Below are 20,950 nucleotides of genomic sequence, written 5' to 3'. Positions count from 1 at the left end.
TATGTATGGTCTCTGTGCTAAAGTGGAAAAAAGGTTAATAATCATGTCATCAGACGCTAGTAGTGAAAAAAATTGATTAATGTGTTTCCGAAGGGATCCTCGTCGTCGTCATCCTTTCCCCTCTCGCAATCTCCTGTATCCTCGACTTTATAACCTGTAGTTCTTTTTCGGAAGATAGGTGCACCATTCATACTAGTAATTGGTCACAGATTGCACGTAGACGTTGAACTGGCTACATTAAAATTAATGTAAAAATTTTCCTCAAAGCGCCACGTTATTAAATCGGTTGTTGCGCTATATAACGTACCTAATATTTAATTCCCTTTCGGGAGAAAGTAATTAGTTTTTTTCATATAGTTCTTCTTGTAATTTGATTAACACGTTATCAGCCTTAGGTACATGTCTCGCTTTTAATCAACTAGAAAGGGAATCTTGTCTTTCTATATATCAAAACATAACCCTAATTTGAAAATAAATACTGTCAAATAGGGCAGTGAATTTAGGTTTTACTCTTTATACCAACTTAAAAACTGTGCGTTAATAGGACCCATTAATGCACTGTTTGGAATGGAATGAAAAACAGTGCGTTAATAAGAACATTTAAAAATTGAAATAGAGAAAATGGTTTTCGGCCTAAGGCAAGTAACTTCAGCGCATTTTTCATGCATTGATTAGTACTTCCCAAAAGGCCATAGCTATATGTGCGCTATGTTCAACAAAATATATTAATAAATAAGAATGTTGGTAATTCGCAGCCATTAGTCGTTAAGATTTTTCATGGCTCTCGTGCCAAAGCTATGAGTTACCGAATTCCAAAGGAACGAACTAAATATATTGAAAACTGTAGGAGTAGTTAAGGCCTCGGACGGACACACGGACGGACGGAAAAAGTGGCTGCAATAGCGGACCCAACTTCGTTGGGAAATGCGCTAAAAATTATTATGATGGGAGCGCTTCTGGGTCCGGTTCCTGTGGGCCTATAGGCAAGCGTTCGGGGGCAAGTGGTTCTATCTCCAAACATGCCCCACTGTATATACACTAAAATGAATATACCAGTCGTTACTTACGCTTCGCTGGCGTTGTGGCATAAGAACTTTACCTAGAAGAACATACAGATACTTCGCAAGGTGTAGCGCAAAGCTTTTCTTGGAATTACGGGGGCAATGATGGAGACTCTCTGAAACTTACCACCACTACACCACTAGTAATTAAAGCAAAGGCGCTCAGAGGGCAGATTCGCTAAGTGTCAATGGCGAGGATGGATCGTCAAACTCATCTTTGATGAAATCTCTAAAGATAAAACCTTCAGTATGATAATTGAGAGGATAACAAAAACAGAGTCTCACAACTGTGTGACGAGAATCCCTATTCGGTACTACTGGGAAGATAATTCTAGTAGGTAAAAATAGAATCGTGTCACATATAGCACAAACAGTACGGAGAACACGTGAAGCGTATGGAAGCAAAGGACAGGGCTGCAAAATTTCTGTAAGACTAGGACAAAAAGCAACCGTGTTATCGAAGTATATGTAATCCTTGCGATGTGGATGGTCACAGTCCACTGTCGTTTAAACAAGCAACTGCACAGCATAGGATTGACTAACAACCCGTTACTCTCGTTTCATTAAGAGTCTTCTGTACGACTGCACCCAATGTAAATTTCCATAAAAGCGTCCCCCATAAATGTTTTTAAAAAAAACTAATGTTTAGGTAAATTTTTACTATATGATACCGGGATAGTCATTTTGAATATCATTGACGCCGTTTAGCAACCTGTACCTCTTTTATCCAGGTTTTTCTTTAGAAACATCTGTGGTTTAAATAAAAAAAAATATATCTCTATAAATAAGAAAGTTAGCATTTAAACAGTCTGCCCATGCGCACACCTAATGTTTACAATATGAGATATGTTTGTATTTACTAGATGCATCCATGGTTTCAAAAACTATTTCCATAAATAAGAGTTGGCATTGCGTTTTACTATATGCGATATGTTTGCTTTTACTCGAAGGATCTTTGGTTAAAATTTCAAAGAAATATTTCTATTAATAATAAAGTTGGAATTGCGCATGCACACCTGATTTTCATTATATGCGGTATGCTTGCTTTAACATTGCACAGTCTGCGCATGCGTACATTAAACGTGACATTTTTCTAGGTTGAGATACCAGAGCTATAAGCTCTCGAATGCAAAAAGAATGTCAAACTGTGAGAGTAGTTAAGGCCTCGGACGGACAGATGGGCGGAGAAGGTGGCCATAATAGTGCCTTCCAACATGAGTTGGAAAATGCGCTAAAAAGACTAACATTTAGAAGCAAACATAGATATAAAACTACTACTAAAGTAAAAGCGCGATTCAAGAATCAATACCTTAAACCCGCACAAACGATCAATTCATAGAAAGGCCGACAGCTAAAAACAAAAAAAAATTCGAAGGGCTCAACAAATAAACAAAGAAACTGCTGTGAGAATAATAAAAACCAGTATACACATCAATGTGCATTTGTTAAAATAAATAATTTGGGAAATGTGACTCAAAACTGTCGTTTCTTCAAGAAACGCGAACAGGATGCCAATATTCACATTATGGTTCAATATTTGGTAAATTTGAAACGTAGTGAGTATCGTTAACAGTTTTTAAATCACATGCAGTTACACTGTTCTCTTCGAACAACACGAATTTGTAAATACAGACAAAAATGTTGAATATCTCCGTTAGGGCTTGAGCATTATACGGCAAAAATTGGCACAAAATGATAGCACAAAATTGTAGCGTGTTGATGGATTGAATTTCTTTATGTGGTACCTCCAACTTCATGAACCTAGAAACCGCTTAGATAAATTCTTTTGCGATTTGTTCTCGGTTACATGATTTTTTAACATAACATGACTCCACTAAGTATATCTCCTAGTACCTACTTTTCAGGAATTTTAAGGCAAACAGTCATTTTTTCAAACAGACAGACTCACAGACAGACGGACAAAACTATAACATAAAAATAAAGATGTACTCTTAAAATGAGGTGTCTTTCAATCTCATTTCACTATTTAAATTCTAACGGTTGTTTCTAGTTCTGCTAGGAGATTAAATTTCATCGAAAACAAGTCAGTTGATGAATTGCTTTGTTTTGGCATTAGATTTTCGGGAGAGGTTGAAATATATTTGCGGCGGTACGTTTTAAAATAAACATCATCTGAAATAATCACAACCCCTTGCAAGGGTTTATCACAATTTGCGGTGTAATAACGTTGTTGTGCCGGCGTGAGAAACGTCGTGAGTAGGTAATGAAATAAATGAGCGTGCAGACACTGAATTTCACTTCGTTATTTTAGATACGAACAACTTGTCATGAGGTGTGTACGTAATAAATGGTGCTTCAGTATAGTAAACAACCCCCTCCGGTTCTACATAATTTAAGAAGCATTGATTTGTTTGAGAGTAATATATTTATTACGATGCGAGAGAAGACTAATAGAGTGACATTACTTTAGGATCGATTCTCTTTTTTTCACCACCATTACGACGAATCATGTTCAACCAACTAAAATTCTTAACACCGTACTTGATAGCATTTTTGCACTAGAAAAAAATTAATTAAGCAATATTTCGAAAACTGAAAATATTTGGAATAAACTACTTTATACAAAGTTGCCCTTATTTTTTGTGCTTAATAAGACAGTTATCAAAATAGGAGCTTCCACTTAGTTTTAACAATTGCTTTAATTCAATGCTCAACACGGGCTACTAAAGCGGAGCCTCACCTAACAGCCCTAAACAATTGTCATTTTTAACATTTTTAACAGGCCACAAAAAGTAGTTTTATAAACAAAATTCGATTGCATTATTTTATTGTCACATTGTCACATTGTTTTAAATGACACACGCGGTTTACACAAATTACACGAGAATCTAAATTTACTGGGTTCGTAAACACATATTGTGACAAATCATAAGAGCAATTGCAAACACCTTAAATCTAAAATTAAATCGTATCTTTCTCCAATGCTACCTTACTTAAATCTAATCGAAACAAATTTAAAGTTAATCCAAAAATCACAAGCGACAATAAAAAAATTAATGTCACTTGTCAACCACTTGTATGATCCTGACGTTATGCGGACTCCTTTTTGTTGAATTTAGACTCTATAATCTCTATATCTTTTATAACACTAAATATTCACATGCTTATTTCTACTTATAATATACATAAATTCTAATTTATAGTATTATTCGAAACATTTAAATGAAATCATTTTGTGTGCTGAAATATACTATTACTGGAATTTTTGAAAGCGGAATCACCGTTATGTTTACAATAGAATTAGACCCCCTTCCCCTTTCCAGAGTTAGAGATCGTTAGAAGCCATAGAGGGGAGTGACAGTAGTGTGTTAGTTCCATTCGCAAGGCACACGCTCGCCTACATTTCATGTAGTTATATAGATATTTGTACTCCTGGAGACGCTTACCACAAAACACGTGCGATGCAAAATTTGGGAATCTTTTCAGCGCCATCTCTCAATTGAGGTGAAACTATTAGTAGTGAGAAATTCTGCAGGTATATCCTTGGTAAAAATGAATCTAAAGACACTTCTTGTGAAATGGAGTAGCCTGGTCTTTCATTGGATGCTGAACATCAATTAGTTTAGTGAATTCCGCTAAAATCCCACCACAAAATAGTATACAATTTTTGAGGCACTTCTCATAGCTGGAGTTTCTATTGGCGAAACGAGAAAGAGAGACCGCGATTTGAACTTGACGAAACTTTAAACCGCGTGCAAAAGATGATTTATTTCGCCCTTCGGATAAAAAAACAAATTCCGTCGCAAGAGTACGTGTCCGCGTTTACAAGATCTTTTCAACGACACCAGTTTGAAAACAATCGGAATAAAACTCTAGAAGAAGATAAGAAAAAAACTGGAAAATATAAAAATATAACGCGGTCGACGATGGCGCCCGGATGTCGCCAACCTCATATCATGTAGTCCCGTCCCTAATGTTGTTAATTACACAGACCCGGTAGGTACTCCTCGTCTATCTATAAGCGTTCTTCTACGGGCGCGCATTTGCTGCCAGCCAGCCAGATGGCCGGCCCAAGATTAAAAACTACCTTTTTACAAATAAATTTCCAAAATGTAATGAAGTAATTAACACAACTTATAATTTTTGGAATCAATATACTCACACATTTTGTATTGTTGAGCTTTCCTCTTTTAAAGGAAGTAAAATGGAGTCAGCTTTTGTATGTCATCAGGTAAGTTCCCATTCATACTTTGTATGAGGTGAATAGCATGAATTCCCATACGATTAGTGATGTTAAATTACACGTTTTTTTAAGTGCGTAATATTACCAATTGTTTATGTTTTTTACGTAATTTATGTAATTTATGTAACTTACCATTTTTTTTTAAAAACCGTCATTTTACAGTAAAATTACCAGTAATTTATGTTTTTTATGTAATTTACAAATATTTTTGTAAAATTACCTGTCATTTATATTTTTTTTAATATTCTATAAACCTTTTTGAATTTTGTGAGTGTTTCAAAATAAAAACACTTGTTAAATTATATATTTTGGTGTATTAAATAAAATACCCAAGCAGTAGGTATTTCGCCATCACGCGTCGTTTGGAGGAAGAAGTTCCAGATCGCGAATTAGGCTGTATCATCTTCATTAAACCAAACTAAATTCAACGGTGAATCGTTTACGTTGGTAGTACGTTGATGGTCTGTGGTAGTACCGATCAAAATGTATCAAATAGGTATTACATTTATGTAACTTACAAAAATTACGGTTTTTTAAATAAAAAACGTAAGTTACGTAAGTTTCATAAATAAAAGACATAAATTACATAAAAAAACCGACCTCTTGTAAGTTACGTGTAATGTAACCGTTTTTAGCGCATTTTTGAAAAAAATACGCTATTATATTCGTTATGGCTGGCCGGCCGGCTGTCCGCGTGAGATCTCGGGAACTACAATAGCTAGAGACTTCAAATTTTCACTAAAAGCTTTCTGCTATAGTGTAGAGGTGCAGGCACTAGTCTATTTTTAGTTAGATTATTTGTGAGATCGATAATTGAAGAAAATAATTTCGATATGGTTTTCGGAGGTGCTATAATTTTACCGTTAGATAGCGCTACCAGTATAAAAATTTATTATTTACTTTGTGATTTGTTTTACAAAATTAAAGACGTACCCTCAATTGAAATTAAATAAAATTAATTATTTAACGCAGGCAAAATTACTCGTGAGATCGATAATGTTAATCTTCGCTAATTAAATACCTACTGCCTGCATTACCAAAAATGCGCTTTAATCATGCATATGCTGATTTACAACTTGTTTATGTAACTTACAAATCGTTATTTTACAATCCACATCACTACATACGATTGTTCTGTTCACTACAACTTTGGTTAGCGTTGTTGATAAATAGAATAGAATCAACTGGTAATCGCTGAATGTCTAATTATGGTGTGGCTAGCACAGACCACCCGCCCAGCTGCGCATTGCGTGATTCTGACCAAAAGATTTTCGGCTCTTCCTTTCATGTCTAAGAATATGTGTACCTACTAAACGGTTCAGCCGTTTAGCCGCAAATGAGATGTCCATGAACCTAGCAGAGCCAGGTCAGCAGAACATAATCAAACATATTCCATGATTAGGTGTTAATTAATTATCTGTCAAGCTCATTCAATAGGGCAGTTAATTAGCACCTAATTATGCAATATGTTTGATTGTGTTCAGCTGACATGCTAATGAGAGTACAGACCGACAGACTCGCAGACCGAGAGAACAGAAAGCCATCATCGAGATTTTATTTGATTAGAATTAATGGTGATTCAAAACGTGTATCAATAAAAAAGTGGGGGTCATTTTTTACCCCAATGCAATTACCTCCCTTACTAACGTGCGGGTGGTTAGGTTTGTCGTATGTGAAAATATTCTCTCGTGTTGCTGTAATTGGAAGAACATCGCAATTGTTCGCATAAAATAATGCCAAACTCTGAACAGTCCTTTTGGTTAAGGTAATTGCACAAGTGACAGATACGTTTAACCATTTAAATAAAATATACGCGTTATGAGGCTCCACAATAGCCGCATGCTGAATTAGGTACGATTAGCATAAATGGAAGACTTTCACAAATACATGATATATATAGTTCCTCGTTTAGATTGGCTCTTTGTTCCCGGCACGGACAATATACCCGATTGCGCACCCAGAGGAGGAACTCCTACCATGTTGTTAAAGAATGATGAATTGTTTAATGGACCATCGTAGGTAATGAAAGCACCAAATCAGTGGCCCATAAATTCTGTTTGACAAAGGGATTTCGTTATTATGGGAGGGGATAAAATGTGCCACTTAGTTGAAACAGAAATTAGTTCCCCCCTGTATTATTATTTAATTAACTATTTTTCTACCTGCAGAAAATATCTGTATCTGTAACACCTATTTATTTGAAGAGGAACGTTTATTTAATTACACAAATGCAGAGAGGATGATTTTAGCATTGAATTTATAACTATTATAAATTCAATGATTTCAGATTACGATTCGTTACTAAGTGGGAACGAAAATATTCTTCCACGTTCGTCTAATTAGATTGCGATAAAGAATAAGATCATAACTATGCTTAGACGGCCGATTAGCTAAATGCCTTTATCGGTGTAGCTAATAGATGTCATTTTGCTACCGTAGTCTGATACGATTGTCAATCTGCTTGTAAGCTTCATTCAGAATTCAAGAATTAGTAATTACAATTAGCAGAAATTAAGAAAAAACCATCTTTCACAATACATAAAATTAGCTCGTTAATTGTGGGAGTAACAGCAACGTCCTCTGTAGGTATCTACAAGTTTCAATTTTTTTACTAACAGCAGCGTTTTTTGAAATAAATAAACCTCGCTTTGTTTACGTTTAGTACACCTTGTCTCTGGAAATAATCATACCTGCCATGTGGCGACGAAACGAGTTTATTAATTTTCATATGATGGAATTTAAATAGATCTCCCAAAATATAAACATCGTGCGCATGACATCAATTGCAATTAGCGTACAAATTAGCGCAGAAGTTTGGAGTTTGATATAAGTGTAATTGATTCCATTGTGAACGATATAATGTTGTATGGTATGTCAAACTTCTACGTTAAGTGCACACGCTAATTGGTAATTGCTAATTCTTGCATTGTGAATGAAGCTTATTATGATAAGAAATATGTACATACAGGGGTAAGTATATTTGCTGCAATTAGACCTTTGGTTAAATTATTTGTCATCCTGTTAACGTATTGGGAAGTGCAATCATTACTTTAAGCTGAATCCTAAAACCATATTCCTGTTGATGAGAAATTTACTCTCTGCACGGGTAAAAAAGTCCAAGGCTTTTCTAAAGACCGTAATAATGGGTTTCTGTAAAATAACAATTAGCGAAGTGTGCAATGTCATAAGGCTTACATTTTCGTGTTCATTTGTCTTTGCATGAGGACAATCCATTTAGAATTTGCATTTGACCTTTTCCTCTATTATAGCGATCGTGGTACTTAATTAAACTTCGTGAAATTTATGATCTATTAAACTTAAAAGAGTACACCGCCAATTATCCGAAGGAACATTAAACTTTAACAAAATTAATTGGAAATTTAATCCTTCCACTGCACCACATACAGTGAGCGTCTAAAATATGAAATTCATTTAAAAAGCAGGCGTTGGTTTAAAAAAAATCGACAAAAAAATGCTCGCACACGTCATAATTTTTTATTGCACTAAAGAGAAAATAGTACAGGCCACATGGGTATTAAGGTAGAACAAATTAGAGACAAGCTAATTATTTTTTTAGTGCGTATGGGGAATATCTTTCTTATTAACATACTAAAAGTCCCATTCGATTCCACTATGGCAAATATTTCAAAAAATGCCCGCCACCTTTTTTTTTAATTTTTAGATATTGCTGTGTTTATTTCGTCAGGCAGGATGAAATTTTCGGACATCCTAATTAAGATGGACAAGGGCGGTCTCCTTTTGTGTAATTAAAATTCATAATTAAATTTTGGTAATTTGTCGTTGGTCTGTGTAGCGGTCAAGGTTGTTTATGTTTACCTTTGTATTTTATTTAACATGGAAATTTCCGGGGTTTTTGTTAACTTTTATCTGTTATCAATTGCAAATGCTTCATTTAATTGATAGGTGGATGTGATTTATCGCCTTTCCTGTGTCGTTAAGAGAGATGAATTTTTATTTTCCTAGTATTTTATTTAATTTATGTCTGATAAGAATTTGTTTAGTAAAATTATTCGACCTCTATTATTTTGGTCTTTTAACGTAAGTTTGACGGGATATTTTCTTTTGCCAACTGTGTATGATTGGTTGCTATAATTTTGATTTTCGGATGAAGGGTTTCGCTTTAAATAAGATTCGGAAGAGGGAGAGCGGCGCTTTTTGCTTCAGTCAACGCAGAACCACGTTTCTTTGTTTGTATCATTTTCCTTGTGTGTGTTACAATTAAATCGCACTTTTGTAATTTTCACTTAATTTCCGCGTGTTTCATTCTAACGACTTCATTTCTAATTTACTTGTGTTTTTATTGGAGACTTGCCCAAGGTCCATTTTAATTATTCAAAATTTTGCAGTTCAGTTTGGAGTTTAAGGTCTGACCCACTATCTGTTAGAAGTCGAATCTCTCCTCTGTGCTGGGGAGAAGTCTTGTCTCGTGTTAAATAATAAAGGCAAAGGGCTAGCTAGGTTTTTGTTTTGGTGTTTTGTGTACGGTCTTTCTGGCCTACGGACTAGTGCATACAGCAATATTTATTTATACATTTGCCAAAAATTATGTAGGTAGGTAGGTACATAGTTTTTAGCGCATATAGGCGCACATAAAATTAAGGTGAAAGAAGTAAAAAAGTCGCATTTTTGTTATTATCTGAACAATGTGATGTTGTTTTGTCTGTTTAGTTACAGATGCGGATTCAGTAGAAGAAAAATACACCATTTGGATAATTCAACCGTCTTTCTAACAGGCTGTGTAGTGTATATGCAAGGTGTAGAAACAGTTTACGCACCATACGGATTTCAATGCTAATTTCTTTATATCGAAATATTTTGTCCTCTAATTAATTTAGAGAAAAGTTGTAAATAGATTTCTTATGGCTTGAAAAATTCTGCGTCTACACTCATGTGATTTATTATTTTTCGGTGCGGCAAACCGGAAAAATTAAATAAATCAGAATTTAGTTTTTGCGTAAAAATCAAATGTTTGTCTCAATAATTTGATTTAAATTATAATTTATACGCTAATATTATACTACTGGGTATCGCCACAAATTAAGATAATAATTCCTCTTTTTCAGGTCAAATTTTCCGGAATGTGTATTCACTTCATCAGGACATGAACTACAATAATCAGTACAATAAATAATTAAAATTAAATTTAGACGTTACTTACATTGAATTATATGTTGAAACTATTACAGGATGACATTTGATTAACATTTTTTGAAAATTACAAAGTTATTTAAAAAGCATAAATTGTTAAAATGGCCTCGCAGCGCGAAGGTTGACAAGCAAGTGATTAACAGGTGTCATGTTTTGATTGTTGGTGACACAACCGACCAAAAGATAGCACTCGGGAATGTTAAGAACACCACTACCAACTGAAAAACAATCATGAAATTTGGAGTAATATAACCTCACTTTCGACGAAATGAATTGAAATTTTAATTAAGATTGTGAAAAATTTAGGGCTTCTTCCGCAGATTTTTTTTATTGAAGACGCTTCGTTAAGGTGCCCTCTATCCATTTCTATCAATTTCATGATCGTACCTGGGGAGTTTATTAGCGCCACGTAACCATTTTTTTTTCTAAAGTGACCCATTAAAAATATATGATTGAAAAACTAAGAACCCAAGCAAATTTCGGTTTTGAGGGTCGTACGGGGGAAGCACAAGGGGTGAGAGGTCGAAAACCTACATTCTTAACCATCAGATGACTGTCTATGACATGCAAAAGAAATTGGAACTACTTCTCATTTTGCAAGTTAAAATCCTCTATTCCCTGGACTATAATAGTTATTTCTTTTTCGTGTACTTAATAGAAATATACACCATTGTTTCATCAAAAACGATAAAGAAAAGTGCCACTTTTCTCATTAGCAGCACTTTTCTCTATCAAACCAGAGATCTACACATACACAGATTGCTAACCTTATGCATTTTTTGGGAAACAAATTTAGGTATACTTAAAAGCGCCCTCTATTGCGGAGCAGTACAAACATGTACCGTTTAAGACTGTAATATGACGCTTATGGATTTATGCATTAGATGTCGCTGCAAAAAATTTAAAGCGGTAAAGTGTGCATAATTCGAATTCGTTATTCCTTATTTTTGGCATTTGATATTTGTAATCAGTGAATTTATTTTGTGATTTGTTTATAGAAACGTATTCAAGAGATCATATATGTATACCTACATACATATTCCAAATCTTATCGGCGTGGTAAAGAGTGTAACGTTAATTATGGCAGAGATATACATAATTTTTAAGTATACCTTTGCGGTTAGCAATCTGTCAAGACCTTTAAAGCTGCAAATAATTTCCGCCAACTTCAAAAAACCTTCACGATTCTTTAAGAACTTGCCCTATGTTCGTGTGTATATGTGACCACAGGTACCCGCTTTTAATAACTCTTTTACGACGAATGAGTAGCTCCAGTGTTAAATTAAACAATGATGGCTCAGCGTACCTCCTATCATATCATATCACTGTAATATTACGAATATTAAGGAATTCGAATTGTGCAAACTTTAGCGCTTTAATTTTGTTTCAACGACATCTAACGCATAAATCCATAAGCTCGACCATAGAGGGCGCCTTTAAGTATACCTAAATTTGTTTCCCAAAAAATGCATAAGGTTAGCAATCTGTGTGTGTAGATCTGTGATCAAACTATCAAAATGAAATGTCACATGAGTTTTTGAAATGTTTATTCTTTACCAAAAAAATTAAACGTGCAATTATTATTAGAAAATGTAAGACTAGGTGACTGCTGTAACGAATAGTGAGATCCTGTTGTACAATTCTTTTTATCTGAAAAGGTAGCTTGGAAAGGTAACATTTCGCAAGAAACATAACAAGCTTGCTTGATATTATTCCGGATTTCGATGGCAAATTAGAGCGTTGAATATAAAATTCAAAAATTAGAGTGAATGACTGATACTTGCGGAAATTGTTGAGAGTTATGAAAATTGAAAATCTTGTTTGAAGTTTCCACTTTATTTTCGATACCTTTTTCAACATATGCTTCCGTAACGGTACTTGAGCGCCACTCCCCATGCCTTATAACGCTTCAATACTCACTCCAGACATAGTTGTCATTTTGGCGTTTTAAAAAAGCAATAAACTTCTTATATTTACTTATGCCAACGTCTTGACGTCTTCATGAATTGATAGAAGGCATTTGATCATGGAGTGCATCGACCACAATGTTGACGCCTTTATAGATTTCGACTACAAATACGGCAAATGTAGATTAGACTGTTTGGACAAAAGGTAGGTATACCAAACCTTATCATAAAAGTATGCAATCAAAACTTCCTCGTTGGCTCGTTTTCGAAACTTTTTTCATATTTCCCCTTGGATTTTAAAGGTACTAAATTTTCAATTGCCTCTTTGGCTTTGCTAGAAATTTCAGAAATTTTGTCGCTTCGTTTTAACTTTTTGCACAACGGTTTCACAGCTTGTTTATTTGGTTGTTATGGACAAACCGTTGTTATGGTAATTATATTATATAATTCCGGGTAATACGATTATATTTTCAAATAAAAGTAACAATTTTAAACTAGACTTTGTCGATCTAAAATCTGATTAATATCTTTTAAATCCGAACTACACGAAAGAATAGCATGCTCTACACGTAAGTAGTTTTTCAGCTCGTGAAAAAACTAAAAAAACTATTTTCACTCACTGGAAAACTGTCGCTTTTCTTTACTTGTAAAACAATCTACTATTTTTGACTTGGATGAAAAAATAACTGGATTGCTTGCAGTCAAAATTTATGAAGCCAACATCAACAGCGCCATCACAAGGCAGGTGTGCAGTTTGTGAAACGAAGTTTGAGACACGTCAATTTTATGAGATTTAATTTTAATTGTTTTATACTGGTTTTATTTAATTTTGTGTTAGTTAGTTGTGTTTACTTATATATAATTAATTAAAAATGGGACGGTGAAGTTGTTTTGTAAAAAATTGTGATGCAGTTTCATCACCTCAAAAACAAAGACGTTAAAACAGAAACGTTTTTCGCGTAACTAAATAATTCGGTTCTTTCAATTTTTTCAAATCCATCAAATGAATAGTTTCTCCAACCAAGAACAAGTTGAAGAAATGACAGTAGATGAAAATGTAAACACTTTCCCTGATCACCAAAATATGGATCTTACTCGTTTTGTAACACTCTCACCGTCATTTACTACACGTTATCCTGGAGATTGGTTAAACGCTGCAATAAACATGTACATTTGTTAAATAAAAACTTATTCCACGATCTATTGTTATCATTATCTAAAAGTTGTGTAGGTATACTTGTCCTTGCAAATTTCATATTGAGCGCCACAGATTTAGTTCTTATTTTAGTCATAACCAGTCAGAAGTTTTATACTAGATATTATACGACGCCAGCAGTCCAGGTTTAAATGGTCGAAGATGCCTTTTCAAAGAATGCCAGAAAAATGAAATAAAAACGAATGTAGTTTTTCTTCGAATATCTTCGTAACTGATCGGCATTTCTGAATTTTTAAAACATCATTTCACTAAACCCTTATTAAATACGCAATTTTTCTAATTTAAGTGGCTGTGTATCTCTTATGGATTCCAATTTCCCTATGCCGTTCTGTCGTATCTTAGACACACTGTATGTGTATAGGCAAATATAAATGACTAAAGAAAATAAAAATTAAATTTTTAATAACTTAACATAAATTACTTCACGGCGCAGCTAAAATACATAACTTGAACATGTAATGGCTTAATTGCATCTACAAGGGTTGAAGGGTTGCGTCTACCTGGGAGGTTCTTCAGCTTAACACAAAATAGGCATGCATGCATTAAAACTAGACAACATTTGAATTCAAACAAAGGAATCTTATTACAGAGTATTAAAGACTTCCAAATACTGAAATAATTAATGTAAAATTTCAATTCAAATACTCAAAGACAACCGATCCTGTTTTACACAAGTTAAAGTATTTAATTATAACTTAATTATAACTTACAGATATTGCTCCTCGAAATGGTGTTGACAAGGCGTTCTAAAAAAAGAAAGTTTGTGACTCGAGATATTACGATTTACGTTTAAAAAGCAAATACTTCTCCCGCGATTTACGGAATACTAAATTTTGCCCGTTTATTAATCGGCTCTTGTTGTGAGTAATTGTACCAATTAATTATCTTTAAATTTTTACCACAATACACTGATAACTGTAGCGAACTTGCTTTCTTAGCTAGCAGATATCAGAAAAAATTCTCTATTTATCGCGATGAATGTTAATCACCCAAAAACGAATTTCTCCCGTTGAAAAAGCCGAAATGGCATACGCTTGGAAACGGCGAGTTTTTTGTTTTTTACCATTGATACACGCGACAGCGTCCTTACTTCTCCGTAGTCACGGGTTTTTAGAACTGGGAACACGGTCGAAAACTGCGTATATCTACTACACACAGACGGAGTTTTATTCAAAATGCACGTTGTTACCGCTCTTATCTCTAGACATACCTTCGTTCAACTTTACTATGAAGCGGTATGTGTATAAATTTCCCTACATTGAACGAAATACAGATTAGAAAAAAGCAATTTTGAAAACTGCAAAGTGCCGACCCGTTACAAATAAAATAATCCATTTTCAGTTTTTGGGTTATATATTTTTTTTTCACAATAACATTTCGCCTAAGCGTAGTTATTTTATTAAACATCACCCGTCGGCGAGGTCGGTGTTATGTCAATTCTCCAAATACGAATTTCTGATAAGAACATGAATGGTCAGATAAAATTAGAAGGTTACAAAATTTCAGCGCTAAATGACCAATTGTCACATTCTACTCCCAAATTAATTACTTAGGGCCAATTCTACAATGAAGGTATATACCCAGAATAAGTATACCTAGAATATGTGTCGACGGTTGCGTTGGTTACCATTGTGTCAACCAATGGCATACATGTTGCTATGGCAGTTATTCCAGGAATGTGTAATTGTAAAACCGGCCCTTAATCGAACTAAACATCAAACTAATTATCTGCTTGAATCCCTTTCACGACTATCCAAATCTAAAGCTAACTAAATCTGTATTAGTATGGCTTTACTGAACTGGAAACGATTAAATGGTACCTAAGTTATTAAGCGGCAGAGCAAAGTGATGCAAGCTTTATAGGGGAGTCGATGGTGTCCGTCTGTCCGTCCGTGAACACGATAACTGTCAAACGCTTGGACCGATCTGGTTCAAATTTTGCACAGTTGACCTATAATAGTAATAAGCCTATTGAAAATAGGTCAAATCCAATGACCTCTTGAGGTCACGTCTCTCTCTGCCAAACGCTTGAAGCTATTCGATTGAAACTTTGCACAGTAGACTTATATGCCACATGTAACAAGTCTATTGAATGGGCCAAATCTAATGACCCCGTAAGGTCACGCCTCTCGGCCTCTGGCAAACGCTTGAACCTAGATATTAGGTTCAAACGTTGCACAGTTGACATATATACCACATGTAACAAGCCAAACGAAAATGGGCCAAATCTAATGACCGCGTAGGGTCGCACCGAGGTGTTTATTTTTTATTACACAGTTCGCAACTATTATCACCATACCCAACATAAAAGAAATTCTAATAATCACTGCGCTAAAATTTGTTGTTGTCGAGTCTTCTCTGGTTAAGGCCACCTTTCCCTCGGGATCAAATAAGATTAAATGTGAGGTTAAAAGTGACAGGCACAGTTTATAAATTAATTTGTACATATGCGCTTTTTACCAGAATCTTAAAATTAAACTGTCATTCAGTAACAATTTCTCTTCTCCACAATAAAAAAAATGTTTCTTTTGCTATGACCAATTAGTGCAAAAATAGGGTACATACGACCTACCATAAAAATAAAAATGTCTTCATTCCTTGGGTGCAAACTGTGCCCTCGAAATAAAAATACGTACTTTACTCGCAGCAAGGATATTCATTCTCTTGTTAATGAGCAAACACATAGCCCCGACTTTATGGTAGTTTCTGAAATGAATGGAATGTACTAATTATTTTCGGTCTTACGACAATACTGAATACGTTCTGTCTTTATCGATCGGATCCTGCTAGCTTGATTTGAAGTAAATTAGTAATAAAACGGTTTCTACGGTTTCGGTTACATTTTTTTATTAAAAGTCTTCAGTATACTCATGCATATTAATAAAGATGACGCAAACAATATTATTATCGTCTCAGGATTGGTAACTTTCTCACCGATTTTTCGCGGAATCTTGATGATCTTTTCATAACCCTAAAAATTCACTTTTAACGCAATGGGGAGCTGTGTAAAGTTACCCCCTCCCATATTTTAAAAAAGTTACTTTTTATGATTACTCTTGCTAAGATTTATTTAGAATTCTCGAACTTTATGGACTTGGGTGGTCCAGAGCTCACACTTGCACAATTTTGTAAATGAGGGGTTTGGCTTCAGTAAATTGAATAATCTTTCAAAGCTCGGTGCATCAATGAAGTATTTAAAAGAGCGACCACTGCGTCTAAGGGGAGGAAAAATTAGAATGGAAAATGGTCGATACATATTTGACGTATTCGAGCATTTTTTTTGGTTAATGGTTAGGGAGCTGATTTATTAGGAATGCACGTGTTATTTGAGACACCCTGTATGTCTGTCGTCTAAAAAGGGTGGGACAGACACCGACCGCCAGAAAAAAGGATTCATGACTTTTTCTTTAACGGAACTTAGAGCACAGAAAGAGCCAAGAAAACGAACGCCTACATAAGGACGTAACTTACCAACATACCCACATAGCTCATAAGAATAATAACATGATACAATCGTTCATTATTCTAAGAATATCTCCGCTGCAGTAGTAGCTTCGATGGGTTCTTAGAACACACAATCCATCATATAGTGTAAACAACGCCATGTAAACGTTATTTCGGTCTAAACATAAAAAATAATTACGGGATTGGGGGATTATATACGAATGCGTTTCATTTGAATTTGTATCACAGTGTTGTTTTTCCTTTTACAAATTTGGTATTGTGTAATTCTTGTTCAAATTTTGACGCTTTATTATCGCAAATGCAAGTGCAACAATCGCAATGGTTTCGAAGAAGATTTCAACAATTCGCAAGACGCTGGTGCTACTGTTGATGGTACTTCTGTGATTAACGGTCCTTCGCTCCAAAAATCCAGATTTCGGTATTTGACGGTGTCATTGAAAAATGGGAAAACGTTATATCGCTTTTCGATAGCTTAGTGCATAATTAGGATGGTATTGATGACGCCACTCAGCTTCAATACCCACGTTTGTACAAACGTTAATAATTGTGACATTTGTCTTCTTCAAGAAACAAATATTGGTAGTATAAATAACGATATGCACCTCTCATCTCGGTATAATTTCTATCATAACCGAGCTAGGGAACCGTACTCCGGAATAGCCATTGCTGTTAGAAAACAGCAAAACTTAATAGTCAGTGATCACAGGGTTATTTATCAGTCATATGTCCAGCGAATAACTTTACGTATTAATGAGGTGGATTGGACACTCCGGATTATACACCTACCGCATAACATAACGTACCTGTCGGTCTGGATATTCTAAATAAATTATCTTTAGATATATATTCTGTTACTAACAATAGTGACACAGCCAAATTATCTGGCGATTTGAACTGCGCCTTAAACCCAATGATTGTTCGTCAATGCTCCTTAGAGAGAAATCCAGCAGTAGCTGCATCTCTTCGAACTAGCATAAACTCTTTTTCCCTGGAGGATTGCTGGATTCATCTTAACAACAAGAATGGATACACCTTTTACACTTCTAATTCCGCTTCTCGATTGGATACATTTTATATCTCACAAAATGTGCTGATGAACCTGACAGACATCCATACCAAGCTCTCCTTTTTAGACCACCTAGCGGTTTCTGAAAGGGGGGGGGGGGATGTTAAAAATTTTTCAACATTCGAAATGCAAAATCCCAAAGAAACGCTGCAATATTGATACTTCTTTTAAATTACGTTTAATAGTATTAAATGTACCATCTGTCGAAAGTTGCCATCTTCGTCACCCTCATTATTCCTCTAAACGCCAACTCCTGTCTTCCTAAATGTTTTATGGTATCTAATAAAACATTAATTTATTAAATGATATTTCTTTTTCCTCTTCTACCATAGCATTCCGTTTTTCTTTATTAAAGAGCTCTGAGTTCATGATTTTGGACTTTCTATCCGTCCGTCCGCCCGTCCGTGTGTGGACAAGATAACTCCCGAACGATTTCGAATTTTCCAATTCTCTTTTCAGTATTTTGTTTATCATCACCCAAGGAAGAACTGATTGAATGTTCAGTGACTCAGGAGCTCGCCCAGAGGCCATCGTTTGCTATGTTCGTTACAAGTTTATTAACGAGCGACAAAAAGCGAGTTTTACTTGCTGCCAACCCGCCCGTCCGTCTGTGGACTCGATAATTCACTAACGGTTTCGAATTTTCCAATTCTGTTTTTAGCAATAGGTAGACAATGGTCAAGGGACTAACTGATTATATTTTGGTCAATATTCGTCAACCGGAAGTGACTTTGTCGCTCGTTGTCTATATTGATGCAGTTTATTTTCAGTACAGTGGCGTATCCATCAACAGTACATACATAGGTAACTCATTAGATTCTGTATTGATTTTCCGTCTTTTATTGGCCCTTGCAGCACTGTGAGGGTCATTTGGAGCACCTACAATTTTAATCCTGACATCCTGGACAATCCATCGTGGATTTTCGTTCATGCAATTGTTTCTAATCATGATTAAAAATGCCCCCACACACTGTACACTGCACCTTGTATCGCTTTCCAACATATGGCTTCATTTTCTGACAAATATAAAATGAACCGTGATTTTCAAATAATGATACGCTACAAACAAGTGCTTGGAATAAAGGAAAATCTAACCCGTTTCAAATTTTTATTTTGGGCATGCGCAGTGCTAACTTTTTTTATCTATGGAAGCATTTAAGTAAAATTTGATACATATGTGCTTTGAATATAGGAAAATCAAACGCCAGTTTCAAAATTTGGTTTTGCGCATGCGCAGTGTAATTTTTTTTATTTATTTAAGCATTTAAATGAAATTTGATACAGAGGCACTTGGAATAAAGGAGAATCTAACGTTAATTTCAAAATTTAGGTCTGCGCATGCGCAGTTCCAACTTTCTTATTTAGAAAGGCATTGAAATGAAATACTTCTTATAAACTGAAATTGAAGTAGCACGTCAAAAATGGATTGAACATGTGCAACGCTATCTTTCATATTTGTTGCCGGATTTTTAGGATTTTAGCAGAAATTGCATCTTACAAATGGGAAATGAATGCAAGCGGAAATGCGCTTTATATTTACGATTACTTTTTAACTTGTTTTTTAAAGTGCGTAATATTATGTGTATAATTACCAATAATTTATGTTTTTTACGTAATTTACAAATATTTTTGTAAAATTACCTGTCATTTTTGTTTTCATAATTTTCAGTTTGCAAGGCCAAAAGGCATAGGTTTAAATTCTGCAGCCCATAATAAAGCACGTAGAATATCCATTAGCGTTTACTCACTGCATATATGGGTTTTTATTAGCCCACCCTCTTCACTATACCCTTCCGTGAAAACGGCAAGAATGAAACGGCCGTATTATTAATAAATGGAAGTATTAAATATAAAAACGTAACAATTGAAAAAAGGAAGGAATGTGCCTTAAGATACACAATAAAAGCGGGATTTTTCTTCACGCAAAAGTCTTATACAATGTTATTGGGAAGAAGATTTTCGCAAAGCTTGTAATCTTAAGAGTTTAGCTCTTCCACTGAATGAATCCCCAACCGTATTTTTCATGATGATATTACCACTCTGTGCAATCAGCAGTGATTGCTTCTTACGAACAATTTGCAGTATAAAGACAGTAAAAAAGGTAGAAAATTGTATAGTCTAGAGAGCTTTAAAAAATTGCAAATCAAATATAGTGCACACATCGGCAGGCACAATAAGAATTTATTACACAATTCACGTTCTAAAGTTAGCATCTCTCATTATTCACAAGCCATTTATATCATGGACAGAACCTAGGTGTGATGCTCTTATTACTGTATGGATTTAAGACAATAATATCCTTTGGCACCCAAATTTCTACGAAAAATTAATTAGTCTGAAAGCTCAGTCATTCAGCTTTCTACGAATGTATTGATGACTATTACATACAATATTAAGTAAAGAAAATTACACAATGGGGGTTTACAGTATAGTTGAATTCCGCAGTTCTAATTTAATAAGCGTGTACCTGAAACCATCAAACATTTTTTTGGACAGTAAAAGTTTATTTAAAAATAGAGGCTGATTAGCAAAAAAATAATGAACATGTGCGGTTTTAAAGGTTTATTCAAAACGATATGATTGTAGCGGGTCTGTGACGTAATAAGCCCGACCAATCAGCTCCTAGAACCATTCAGATGACATAACGACTTGGCAATATTGCAGGAGAATGGCATTTATAACTTGCGTCATCTGTCACAGGCACTTGTCACTTTCGTGCTAGATGCAGTTAAACATCCCTCTCAAAACGTCAAATGTGACAAACGTCAGACCCTCGCGTAAGGTTGCCAGCTCACTTCTACGTGATTGGTTGTAGGTTTGTGACGTATTTAGTCTGAAGCGTTTCAAATTCGGACTAAAAAC

The 20,950-nt window shown here is 34.9% G+C and overlaps 1 protein-coding gene across 1 annotated transcript in view; it reads right to left on the bottom strand.

The window, feature by feature from the left end:
- The window catches only part of LOC116181604, a 35,903-nt gene extending 16,866 nt beyond the window's left edge, over positions 1-19,037 (bottom strand). Inside the window, exon 1 of the mRNA XM_031501977.1 lies at positions 18,889-19,037. Coding sequence (XP_031357837.1) covers positions 18,889-19,037 — 149 coding nt within the window. The remainder of the gene's footprint in view (positions 1-18,888) is intronic.
- Between the last annotated feature and the right edge of the window lie 1,913 nt (positions 19,038-20,950).

This window comes from Photinus pyralis, unplaced genomic scaffold (assembly GCF_008802855.1).
Source record: "Photinus pyralis isolate 1611_PpyrPB1 unplaced genomic scaffold, Ppyr1.3 Ppyr1.4_unclustered_Scaffold1264, whole genome shotgun sequence".
In the NCBI taxonomy this organism is placed as follows: Eukaryota; Metazoa; Arthropoda; class Insecta; order Coleoptera; family Lampyridae; genus Photinus; species Photinus pyralis.
Note: the sequence above shows the minus strand (reverse complement) of the source record. Positions and strands in the feature narration are given on the sequence as shown.